This window comes from Candoia aspera, chromosome 1 (assembly GCF_035149785.1).
Source record: "Candoia aspera isolate rCanAsp1 chromosome 1, rCanAsp1.hap2, whole genome shotgun sequence".
Classification (NCBI taxonomy): domain Eukaryota; kingdom Metazoa; phylum Chordata; class Lepidosauria; order Squamata; family Boidae; genus Candoia; species Candoia aspera.
The window spans coordinates 1,050,171-1,062,723 of record NC_086153.1 but is presented as its reverse complement, the minus strand read 5'-3'; the positions used below and the strand labels follow the sequence as shown (position 1 = coordinate 1,062,723).

The 12,553-nt window shown below is 55.5% G+C and overlaps 1 protein-coding gene across 3 annotated transcripts in view; it reads left to right on the top strand.

Annotated features, from left to right (window-relative positions):
- The window catches only part of FAM222B (family with sequence similarity 222 member B), a 36,734-nt gene extending 24,671 nt beyond the window's left edge, over positions 1 to 12,063 (top strand). For 2 of the 3 annotated variants that reach the window (XM_063294896.1, XM_063294889.1), the window contains exons 2-3: positions 5,475 to 5,599; positions 7,751 to 12,063. In XM_063294896.1, the coding sequence (XP_063150966.1) occupies positions 5,518 to 5,599; positions 7,751 to 9,276 (1,608 nt within the window). In that variant the 5' untranslated portion in view covers positions 5,475 to 5,517 and the 3' untranslated portion in view covers positions 9,277 to 12,063. Of the gene's footprint in view, positions 1 to 5,473; positions 5,600 to 7,750 lie in introns of those variants that run through there. The other variant, XM_063294905.1, reaches the window with a different exon arrangement.
- Positions 12,064 to 12,553: the final 490 nt, after the last annotated feature.

Here is a 12,553-nt window from a genome sequence, read left to right as displayed (position 1 = left end):
GTCCTCGCTTAACGACCATAATTGGGACTGGAATGTAGGTCACTAAGTGATGTGGTCACTGAGTGAATCCAGACCTGATTTTATGACCTTTTTGCAGTGGTCATTAAGCAAATCACGCAATTTTGCTTATTGGAAGCTGGCTGGGAAAGTCAGATATGGCAATCCCATGACCGTGGGATGTTGCGACCATCATAAATGTGTGACAGTTGCCAAGCACCCGAATCATGATCACGCCACTGCGGGGGACGCTGTGATGGTCGTAAGTACGAGGAATAGTCGCAAGTCAGTTTTCCAGCACCGTCGTAACTCCAGACAGTCTCTAAATGAACAGTCATTAAGCGAGGACTACCTGTAAATCCCCTTTTGGCTGCTGGGTCGTTTTTCTCACTTTCCCTCCAGGGTTTGGAGCAGGTAAAGAATGGAGTATGTTCACTTTTCTTTTGGGTCTCTACAGTAATGTCTCTGTCCCAAGAATCAGAGTTTGTAGGAAGAAGAGGAAAGGGCATTTGGTGCCCAGAAAGCACCCAATAGAATTTTTCCCTCGGCTGCTCGCCTGGGAAGTGCGGCTGCTCACCCAAGACGCGAGGCACGTAGCAAGAGGGCATTACTCAGCGCCCGCCTAGCCTGCTGTTATGTTTCACCCGTTAGTGTGCTTTTTTTCTGAGAGTCTGTGGCAGTGTTTCTCAACCTAGGCAACTGTTGTGATGCGTGGATTTCAACTCCCAGAATTCCCCAGCCAGCCATGCTGGCTGAGGAATTCTGGGAGTTGAAGTCCACCCATCTTAAAGTGGCCAAGGTTGAGAAACACTGGCCTGTGGACTGGAAACCAGTTCTGCATGGAGAGGCTCTGTTCGGGCGAGGCAATTGGGCTGACACAAAATGGCTGAATACGTGCCAGGTGATTCCATCATCCGTCCTTCTCCGCCTCTCTCAGAGCTTTTTGTGTCCATTGGCCCTACCACCTAAGAGATCCTAGGAGAGCCAGCGTTACTGCCTCCAGCACACTGTTCTTCCTTCATGCAAGTCTTGTTCCTTTGCAGTATCCGGGAGGGCAGCCCCCATTTCCCACCCTGGCACTTGCAGCAGTTGATGGGCAGCAATATTACCTTGCAGGTGATCCAGGTCTCCATCGAGAGGCTGTGTCTGCTTGGACCTTCCCTCCGTTGCCTTTCTGTAAGTGACCAGAGGCAGAACGGGGTCCCGGGCGCAGCACAGAATACCTGTATTTCAGCGATTCCGCGCAAGCCCACAATTTCCCCAACTCTCTGTTACCAACTTGGAAACAGATGCTTTTGGGATCAGGCAGTCTGGGAGACTCGTATCTTTGGAAAATGTTATGCCAGAGCTGCTGCTGCAATTTTGCTGGGAAGCCCACCGAGAGCGAAGACAGTTTCCAGGGTTTTGCTGGAGAGGTTGAGCTCTCTGTTTCCCTTCTGGCCTCTTTTCTAAGAGGAGCAGACAAGATGCCACTGCCGTTTCTTGAGAGAAAAGGACGAGACAACCTCAGGAAGCTGGCTGGCTACACTTTTCTGTCAGCCTGGCTTAAAAATTGAGATCAGCCCCTTCAGCTTCACTCTTATCTTGGGCATCATAGAATCATAGTGCTGGAAGGTTCTATAGAGCAGGGTTCCTCAACCTTGGCGACTCGAAGCTGTGCAGGCTTCAACTCCTAGAATTCCCCAGCCAGAAATTCTGGGAGTTGAAGTCTGCACAGCTTCGAGTCGCCATGGTCGAGGAACCCTGCTCTAGAGGTCATCTAGTCAATCTCTCTGCTCAGCGCAGGATCCACTGGAACAGTGCCCCTCAAAGTATGGTCTGGGGACCTCGGGGGTTCCTGAGACCCTTTCAGTGGGTCTGAGAAGTCAAATGCTTTAAACTTTCTCAGTTTTAACTTCTAACACAGTAAATATTGATAGATATAACCCATCTAAATCAAAGTTCTTTGGAGTTCCTCATTTTTCAGAATGTAAACGGTTCCCGAGACCAAAATATGTGCGAACTGCTGCACTAGAGCGTTCCTAACTGTGAACGAGAACTTGCCGCTTCATGGGGCAGCCTGTTCCCCCAGCTGACGGCGCACGCGGTCACGAAACTCCTCCTGATGTCTGGCGTGAGCCTCTCCCTTGCAGGTCCTCCCTCTCTCTGTCTCATGGCCTGCTCTTCTCTCCAAAGTAGAACATAGACCGACTTTCAAAAAGGTCTTTGAGATTTTTGGTTGGGAAGTTGTGTTGAAAGAGGCAGAATTATGTTACTAATTTGAACATTAAACGGTTCCAGTGGGGATGGGGAGTCGCTCGCTGGCCTCTTGACCAGGGAGACCGACCGTTCCCCGAGCCGGAGATGTGAGATGCTCTACCCTCGAAGCGCCTGCTGAGGTGCAGCCCGAGGAGCTGCTAATTCTGCCTTTTTGCTGCGCTGAATGCCCCCTTCCGGGAGAGAGAGAGCAATCAAGGCTTCCATTTGGACGGCCGTGTTACTTTTAGCACTGACCAGGCACCCTCCTCCCTTCTGCATCACAAGTGTTGTTTGCTCCTTCCCCAAAAGGGCTCTCATGCTGAGAAGCTTGGCCTATTTCTTGGGGCCTACGTCGGACTAACCTCAAGGGCTTCCAGACTGAATGATGGGGGGGCGGCATGAGCTCCTTGCAAGCTAGTGGGGTGAATTCAAGGAAGTAAACAAGTAGACATACAAGTAAACGCTACAAGGAAGGTTCAGGCTGGACCTCAGGAGGCGTTCCCTGCCTGGACAAACTGTCGGACGGTGGGACAGGCCGCCACGTGATGCGGGCAGTTCTTCAGACAGAGGGTCAGGAGGGCGCTCGTGTGGGGCTTCTCAACTTTTTTCCTTCTGAGCCTTTGTGACACTGTGCGCACCCCCCCCCCCCCCCGTAGCAGTTGGCTGGGAAAAATGTACTCCTATGCCTGCCAGCTAAGTTTGGGTGGCCCCCTCAGAAATCTACTGTGGCCCCTTAGTAAGACGGCGGAGTCAAGCCTATTCCGCTGCAGGTCGCATGAGATGCCTGTCCGAGCCCTCGGTGCAGCTGATCCAGCCGCATCACACCGCTGGCCTCAGCCTGGCTTATGATCTGCTGCAATCTTCATGTCCTCTTCGCTTTTATTTTCTGGCAGTTTTACCACCTGGACGCTGGTGAGAGTGGGCTGCTTGCCAGTTTAGCGTCGCTTGCCATTGTTCAGTCACGGTCTTTCCTAGGGGTGGTCCTTCTCAGTTTTTGACCGTGGCAGTAAGTGAGGTCCTTTGTGGATAGAAACAGGAGTGGCACACAACTCGTGTTTCCTCGACTCAGGAAGGGCAGAAAGCACACACCCGCAGTAGGTCGTCGTCTTGGCACGTCCGGGGGTAGTTATGGGCTGCCCTTCAGATGTTTTGACATGGCAAACACCAGCTAGCCGGTCCCAAAGAGGTCTGCCACCACCGAGATAGGGCCTTATGGTATGGGCAGCTCTCATCTCTTCCTGCTCACAGCTTATTCTTGCCTTTCTGCCTAGCCGCAACTTCGTTTTCTTTCTTTTCATTATTTGTGAATTTGGTTTTCGCCTTTGTCTTCGTTTGCCCAGAGTTCCCCTGATAGATGGATGGCTATATAGAGAGTGGCTGAGAGTCAGGCGGCATAAAAGTTCAATAACAACAATAATGATAATAAGTTTAATAGATAAAATACCGAGCAGAATCAGAAAATCCTGGGGGCCTTGGAGGTCTTCTCGGCCAACCTCCTGCCCAAGGTAGGAATCCTTGTCATTCCAGACAAATGGCTGTCCAACTTTGGCTAGTCTTCAAGGCAGCTCTCAAAAAAGGTAGAACACGGATGAAAATTAACTCTTAAAATAGGCACTAAAGCTGCTTACTGGTTAAGTGTCTGGTGAAAGAGGTTGTTCTTACAGATTTACTAGACGCTGCAAGGAGAGCCGGTTTGGTGTAGTGGCTGTTTCTCAGCCTTGGCCACTTTAAGATGTGTGGGACTTCAACTCCCAGAATTCCCCCCCTTAACACTGGGTTAAGGCACCAGGCTAGAAACCGGAAGACGGTGGGTTCTCGTCCCACCTTGGGCACAAAGCCAGCTGGGTGACCTGACGTTCTCTCAGCCCCAGGAGGGAGGCAATGGCAACCCCTTTCTGAAAAACTTTGCCAAGAAAACTGCGGGGACTTGCCCAGACGATCTCCGAGAATCAGACACGGTTGAACGGGGTGGGGGGAGACGCTGCAGGAGGGGCCAAACTCCGTTCCCAAGAGAACACATGTGGAGCTGGAAACTGCAGAGAAGGCCCTCTCTCGCGTGCCGGAAAGACGGGCCTCTGGCAACATCTGCAAAGGACCCCTCCTGTTGCTCGAAACAGCCAGATAGGCTTGTAATGGGGGATGGCACCTCTGGCTCGTGCCAAGCAGAGGAACACATTGTTCTCCGTGGTAGCTCCCCGTCACCCACATTTGGTGGAAACTTCAAAGTGTTGGTTGGGTTTTAGAGAGGGTGGAGACCCCCAGTTTCTCCAGCTTGCTTCTGCGAACTCAGTCAGCTTTCATAACACCGTGCTGTCTCATATCAGGATTTCAAAGGTGCCTATTTATTTTACCAAGTCAGTATGCTCAGGCCTGTTTCCCAATATAACCCGCCTGCCCCCCCCCCCTTGCCAGCCAATTTTGGGACCTGGGAACAGGTACTTTTGACTGAGGACGTGAGGGTCATGCTTGGTGCAGGCCTGCAGCGAACAGAAACGGTCTGTGTGTATTTAAGCCAAGGGGTCCCATGAGTTGCTGCACGTGAAGCATGGTTTGCAAGTCACAAATGGCTGGTTTTGCACCCCATGTTCAGCCAAAGCTAAGCAAACAGTATTTGTGAACTTGGCCACTCTTATATAAAAATAAATTCTGTGGCAGCTGAAAGTCAGGAGGAGTCGGGTTGCGCCTTTCCAGACTAACACATTTAATTAAAAGGCTGAAGCTTTTCTGAGCTGCAGTTCATGTTTTTGTGTGAAGAAACGTGTTGTGAGGTCCAGGCGCTTTTGCTATTTGCTGCTTGGCTCTTTCTCTGCCTGGGACTGACATGGGAGGATGTACCGGAGGCACGATGCTGAACACGATCTTTTTTCCCCCTGTATCAGGAATTCCCTGCCTACCAAGATGGTGGCATTGAACAAAAGCAAATCCTGCGAAGAAGTGGGCTTCTCTGCCAAACAGGCAAATGTCTGTCAGCAGAAGCCTCTTTTTTCCTAACCATCGGCAACAGCCGTGCTTGATTTAGAACTAGGTTAGGAGCCCCCGTTTTGAGCTTTTGGGGCTCTGCGTATCAGCTTGATTCTAATTAACCGGACGCTTAGAAAGCCATTCGCTCCAAACTGAATGTTTCAGATAAAGCCCTTCTTTGACCTTGGCCTTTCTGGCTGCTGCTGGTGAAGAGCCCTGGGGGTCCTCCTGGAGAACCTCGTGGGACAGTCTAACCTGACCCCTGTGTTTCCTTGCAGTGCGCAGAGGACCCAGGACCCCATGTGCTAACAGCTGCCGGCCATGCTGGCCTGCCTACCAGGACCAGGTGACCTCTCCTTTCAGCTGCTTTCTTACCCGCAGATGAACGCTGGGCTTCAGAAATGTGAGTTTCTCTCCGGATTTTGACGACATACCCAAGGGGTGGAGGGAGATGCGGGGAGGAAGCAAACCGTGCTGTGAGGACTGTTGAGAACTCCAGCGGGTCCCAGGCGCACTCTGGGGAATGGGCCCTGGCCCGAAAAGAACAATCCCAGGGACCTGGGAAGGTCTGGTACGGAGGCAGGTTGCAGATGCACAGAGACTCAGGAGGGTGGGGCTGGCAGGGCTGCCACAGCTCCGAAGATGCTGCTGAGGACTGAACTGTGAGGTGGGTCCCGTGCTCCAAGCCACCAGCCGAGGTCTCCCCCCTTAGCCATCGCCCGGTGACGGTGGGGGCAGAAACTGGGGACCTCCTTTCCTGCTGAGCAGCGTCTGTTCCTTGGTGCCAACCTGGGAGACCCAGCCCATCTCCGCAACGGGGGCTCAGGAGGAGGTTAGGACTTCACTGGCCATCAAGTCCTGGGAGGCCACCGGTAGAAGAGGCCACTGGCTGCATCTAGGCATGCTTCCCTGTTCCCGACCCATTTCCTTTTCAGTCAGCCCTGTGGGGACATATAGTTTTATCCCCCCTTCATATCTGATTCAGCGGTGACCAGAATATTCAGGTACTCCAGATGCAGCTCCGATGCCACCTTGTCTGCTACTGAGGGAGGCTGCCCCGTGCCCTCTGCTTCTCACCCAGCAGCTGAGCATTAAGTCCAGGTTTAGGGGTGGCTAAGAAAGCCCAGCAGGAGCCAGCAAAGGGCTGATTTGTTTATTGCATTCTCTTAGACCAGGCTCCGGGTTCATAATGCAACCACTGATGCTGCTTGTGACTTCTGCAAAGCTGGGGGTCTGTGGGTCTGTGCTCCCTGTGCTGTGGGCCCCAATGTGGAGGAGGCCTCTTGCCTCCAGAGAACACTTTCTGCAGGATACCCCAGGGCAGAGAGTAAAATTCGTTGTCCTGGGTGACAGGACGGAGAGGGGAGTTCTTCCATTTACAGGCAGTCCTCGCTTAACAACCACCATTGGGACCGGAATTTTGCTTGCTAAGCAAAGTGGTCATTAAGCAAATCCAACCCAATGTTATGACCTTTTTGTAGCAGTTGTTAAGTGAATCACCACGTGATTGTTAAGTGAATCACATGGTTCCCCATTGATTTTGCTTGCCAGAAGCGGGATGCTGCAACAGTCATAAATGCAAACTGGTTGTCAAACACCCAAATTGTGATCATGTGACTGGGGGAGTGCTTTGACGGTCATAAGTATGAGGACTGGTTGTAAGTCAGTTTTAGCACTGTCGTAAGTCCGAACCGTCACTAAACAAATGGTTGTTAAGTGAGGACTACCTGTATTCGAGTCCCTCTTTTGAGGGAGATGGGTGGTGACAAAATTTGATAAATCAATAAATAAATTTCAGCCGTACACAGGAGAGGTGTCCCCAACCAGACCTTTCTGTGAAATCAGTAATAGTGCCTCTGAAAATCCGGAACAAGCGAACACTCCTTTTAACTTGGGGAGGCCTCGCTCAGTTCAGGAAGAGGGCCCAAGGAAGGGTGTCCTTCCCGCAACGCAGGAAACAACCGCCGGTTTCTCAGGGCCACCAGCTGCATCAATGGCTCGTTTCCACCGTGTTTGCAAAAAGAAAGGACTCAACCAGTTCAAGCCGCTTGGGGCTTTGGATGCAGCCCCTTCAGGGTATCTGAAGCTCAGCATGGCCACTGCAGAAGGTGCCCGTGCCCCAGGGGTGTCGGAAGGGTATGGTCAAAACATCAAGAGGGTGTGAGCAGAATTCCAGGGACGCGCATAAAAAACAGGTGGAGCTTCAATCATGCTATTGTGGCATGATTGTGTTCAGCCAGGATTGTTGTTGGTGTGTTGTGTTTTTTTACTATACCCTGTGGACACCCCTGCTGGGCCCCTGTGTTTGGCGAGCTTCCCCAGCACCCATCTCTTGCTGGCTCAGTCCAGCCCCGGGTGGTTCAGACGTTCTGAAGAGACCACGCTGACTGCTCGCTCAGTCGGTGTTCACGGCTATTCTCTCTCTCTCTCTCTCTCTCTCTTTTTCTCTCTCTCTCTCTTTCTCTCTCTCTCTCGTTCTCCCTCTCTTTCTCTCTCTCCATCCTCTCTGTCTCTCTGACCTTCTCTTCCCCCTCCTCCTCCCTTCCCCAACCAGGGGACACTACACAGAAAATGAGAGCCGCACAGCACCCTACTCCAGCAGAGTTGGACGCGTATGCTAAGAAGGTAGCCAACCATCCTCTGACGATCAAAATTTTCCCCAACAGCGTCAAGGTCCCCCAGCGGAAACACATTCGCCGTACTGTGAACGGGCTGGACACTTCCGGGCAGAGGTACAGCCCTTACCCGCCGTCGCAGGCTGCTGTGAAAACCGGCCTCCTGGCCATAGTTCGGGCCCCGGCCAAAGGGGTCGTCAAGGACTTTGACGGGAAGCGGACGCGCCTGCTGCCGGAAGCCATGATGAACCCCCCCTCGGCCCCCTACGCGGCACCCAGCACTTTAGGCCACCCCCAGGCCCTGGCCCGCCAGCAGGCCCTGCAGCAGCTCCATCCTCAGGGGATCCCCCCCGCCCTGCCGCAGCCGCACTCGCAGAACGTGGCCCACCCCGCCCTGCCGCAGCTGCAGCACCCTGCCAACCACTTGCTGCCGCCGCAGCCACAGCCCCCCCCGCTCGCGGGCGTGCACGGGGGCAGGAAGATCGCGGATGCCGACGCCCCCCCGAATGTGACCGTCTCTACCTCAACGATCCCGCTGTCCATGGCTGCGACGCTGCAGCAGAACCAGCCCCCGGACCTGAGCAGCATCGTGCACCAGATCCACCAGTTCTGCCAGGCCCGCACGGGCGCCAGCGCTACCTCAGTGTGCGAGGGACAGATCGCCAACCCCAGCCCCATCAGCCGCAGCCTCCTGATCAGTGCGAGCACCCGGGTGTCCGCCCACAACGTCCCCACGCCCCTGCCTTCCTGCGTGGTGAACCCCGGCGACCACGCCACGCCCGTCCCACCCTCTGCCGCCGCCATGGGGGTCCCCCTGGGGAGCGTGAACCGAGCTCCTTCTGCCTACCAAAGCGAAATGAAGCAGGTGGCGGCCTGGAATCAGCACCAGCTCGCCCACCTGCAGCAGATGTGCGGCGAGGCCGTTGCCCCCCCCGGGCCCCTGGGGAAGCCCCCGAGCCGAGAGCTGCCCGGGCAGCAGGGCTTTGCCGGCAAGGGGCCGGGCTACGCCCTGGAATTGTGCATGGCCCAGCCATTTGGAGTGAAGCCTCCCCTGGAGAAGCCCACCCCCTCGCCTCCCCTCAATGGCTTGCCGGGCCCAGTGCCCTTCGCCAATGGGCATTACTTCCAGCCCCTGTGGAATAACATCCTGCCGACGCCCAACAGCGACAGCTCCCAGGACCTGTCCCTGCCCTTCCACGGGGGCGGCGGCGGAGGGGGCTTGCAGACGATGGGGGCGGCTGCCCTGGAGTGCACGGCCGCGCCCCACTGCCGAGCCGGGGCGGGTGCCCCCGGCCAGGGCGGCGTGATGCAGACGATGGAGTACTTGAGTGGGGACTTCCACCGCCCCTGCCTCCGGGAGCAGGGCGGGGCTGTGCTGAGCAAAGCCGCCCGCCCCCCCGCGAACCGAGGGCGCGAGCCCACGGAGAGCCGCGGCCTTCACCTCCAGCACCCGGGGTACAGATGAGGCGGTGGCGGTGGCGAGGTGACTTTCACTCAGAGAAGGCGTCGATCCTCGGGGTAGTTTGAATTGGAGTTAAGAAGCCAGGTGTGTGGCTGTTTTCTATTTATCTTTTTTTAACTTGCAAACTTCCGTGATCATTACTGCAAACTGCTGATGCTAGAGGTGACCTCCCTGAATTCTGTGCGGCTCCCCCTCAGACCTGCCCTCCGCCAGCCTGTATCAAATGCAGAAAGCCCCCCCGGGTGCCCCCTCCCCCCCGGGAGTCTTGCTCTGCTGCCTTCTGTTAGGCAGGCAAAGGCAGGAGGCACGGGGCTTGGCTCAAGAAACACTCCGGGAATCCCTTGCTCCCCGCCAGCAGCAGGTGGGCCCAGAGGGAGGAAGGCAGCTCCCCAGCAGTCACCGCCAAGGCCTTCTGAGTGGGGCTGCGCTAAGACCCCTGTTTCTCTTCCCCACACACTTGGGAGGCGAGAGTCGGGGTGGAGTGTGGGGAGTAGAGGCGCGTCCGTCTCAGCCTCTGGGAATCTCGTGCCGTTGAGGCTGAGAGTTTCCCAGTGCGTGCTCCGAGGGGCCAGGCCCTGCTGACCTGCTCGAGGAGGGCCTGGCCGTTTCTGCTCGGGAGAGGAACCGGTGGGGTGCATAAATGGGCCGACTCCTCCGTGGCTGGTTGTCTGCTGGCAGCCCTGATGGAGGGGATCCCCACTGGGAGGCTGTAGCCCTGTCCAGGGCCCCGTCAGTGCCGGAGAAGCATGCCTGCGCAGTCCCCCCTGCGCTCGCTCTGTTGGTGGGCTCTGGACCCTCCCGCCTTCCTAAGGGGGCAGGCATGAGCTAGTCCTTTGGGGGGGAAATCCTTGCACCCCTAAAGTTGAGTTCTGCAGCCGTTTTGCCCGTTGGGGTTCAGGTCCCATTTGCTGCCCTGTTAGCTTGCGCCCAGTCAGCATGCTCCCTTTGCCTGTGCAGCCTTCCCCCCCACCCAAAAAAGGCCAGAAGGTGAGCTCCAGATGATCACTGTCAAGTTTGGAATTTAAAAAAGGAGGCGGCAAAGCCGACAGCTGCCTTTTAGAATCCTCTCTGCACACTGGCTAAAGCAATCACTGTACACTGTAAACTCGGACATGTAATATTTCTGTGTGAATGTTACCTGGTAGCGTGGGTCTGAGCTAGCACCGTGGGGGTGAGCCCCCCTCCCTCCCCTCCCCGGCACCCCACGCGGAGAGCGGCCACAGCCGACACCTTCAGCAGTCCTCCGGCTCTCCTTAGCAAGCGTGGGTTCAACACTAAAGCTCTCAGACAAAACAGCTTTGAAATGATAATAAAAATGGCACATTTGCAACTATTAAAAGTGATGTCCTAGTTGGCTAGAGACTCTTAAGCCGTTCTGGTAAATGGAGAAACCAGAAGCAGTTCGATCCGTCTGTGCTTGATTGAGGCGTGTCGTCCTGGGCCGTGGGGACCCCGAGGAGGAAGGGCTCCCCAGCTTAGCTGCCCTTGCACGCCAGACCCGCCGCGCCCCCCATTTAACACCCCCGTGTCCCTCGAAGAGTGTTAGAGTCATTTCTAGTGCTTTCACGCGCTCTCTCTAGAGCAAAATTAAGCTTTCCAAATTTTCTTAATGTGTCCGTTTGCGTTGCCTTAACAGGAGCCTGGTCTCTTAACACCAAATTACAGTGAAACACGAATCCTAATTTATTATTTCAGCTTCCTAGTTTCTGTGTGGGGGCACGAGCACACGGGCATGCCGGAGAGGCCCGTGGCCTGCCCCTTTGCGGAAGAAGGGCTTCTCCCCCCGCCCCAGCACCAGCCCTCCCCCAACGCGTCTCCCCCACGGCCTAGAAAGGGGACTGGGCCATCTCTGATGTCTTCTCTCTCCACGGACACACTCGCTCAATAAACCGGCTGCCCTGTGTTGCTGCTGGAAAGCCCAAACTAGACTGTTAGCCTGGCACTCAGGATGGCGCCGGACTCTGCTCTCCTCCTCTGTGCTTACCCCTCGCCCCGCCTTTTGGGGTGGGTGGGGAATAATGTCCTGGGTTTCTTCCCCTTTCGTCCTTCCTTGGACAGGGAACAAAATAACAGCCTTTGAAGTTAGGGATGGAAAATGATTTTTTAACCCAGGCAAAATAGGCCTTGTATTGGTAAACCAGGGTCCCCTTTTCGCCCCGATTTGGGTCCCAGGGTGGTGGCATCTCAGCTTTAGGATATGCCTGGGTCCTAAGGTGCTGAGCTTAAAAAAGTCTCTGTGTCCTTAAAAGCCTGAACTTGAGCTTTCTCTGTCCCTCCAGCTTTTATTCTCGGCCCTGTTTTCTTTCCCCTCGAGTTACCACCTTTCTCTGTCCCCCTTGCCTTGGCCTGCCAAGGATAGCCTTCCTGGCCTGCCCAGGGCCCTCGGCCATTCCATCCTGCCTCCCCTGCTGCTTCTGCCCCGGGAGGCCAGGATTTCCCACCCAGAAAGGGCCCGGCTCAGGCCTTTACCCAGCAGCCCCTTTCAGGCAGCACCCCTCCTGCTCCCCCAGCACCCAGGGGCCTGAAACTGCCCTCGACTGGTGGGCCCAGGCGTCCGCGCCCTTCCTTCACACTGACTGCGCCCAGTGGCCACTGGCAAGGAATGGAGAAGGGGCACCCCTGGTTGTGGTGGTTTCCTACTCCCTGGCCTTCATTATGGCCCTTCCTGTAAACTGCTGCTCGTGTGCGATGGGTATCCAAATTAGGAGTTTTGTTCTCTCACACTGTTTGTATTTTATTTTTTGTCTTCAGGAACAAAAAATAAAAAGCGAAGCCAAAAAGAACCTTAAACCCACGTTTGTACTTTTGCGCTTCCATCCCTCCGTCCTGGCTCATTGGGTACAAATGAGGAAAATCTGGCCCCCAAGAGACAAGGGGGGTGTTGCAGGGGGCAGAGTAGCCGCCCAGCTTGGCCTGGGCCTGGCTGCCAGCTGCAGGTGCAAGTGGGAGACGGAGGGGAGGGGCCAGAGCAGCGTGGGCAGCCGGGGCCCTCGTAACCTCACGGCCTCGCTTGGCACACCCGGTGCTCCTGGCAGGCTGCTCCAGCATTAGGGTCTGGGGCGCTCTTGGTGGTGCCCTCCTGAGAGTCGGTCTGGAAAAAGGCAGGCCCACACCCTCTCTGACGTTTGAGAAGGGATGAAGAAAAAGCGCGAAGGTTATAGTACTGTGCAAGAGGCAAAGGTGGCGGGCAGACGGCTGGTGCCTTCCGCCTGGGGTGATCAACCTGGAGAGGAAGCCCTGGTCAGGCTGGGCCTTCCATGTGGGCCAGATGAGACCGCAA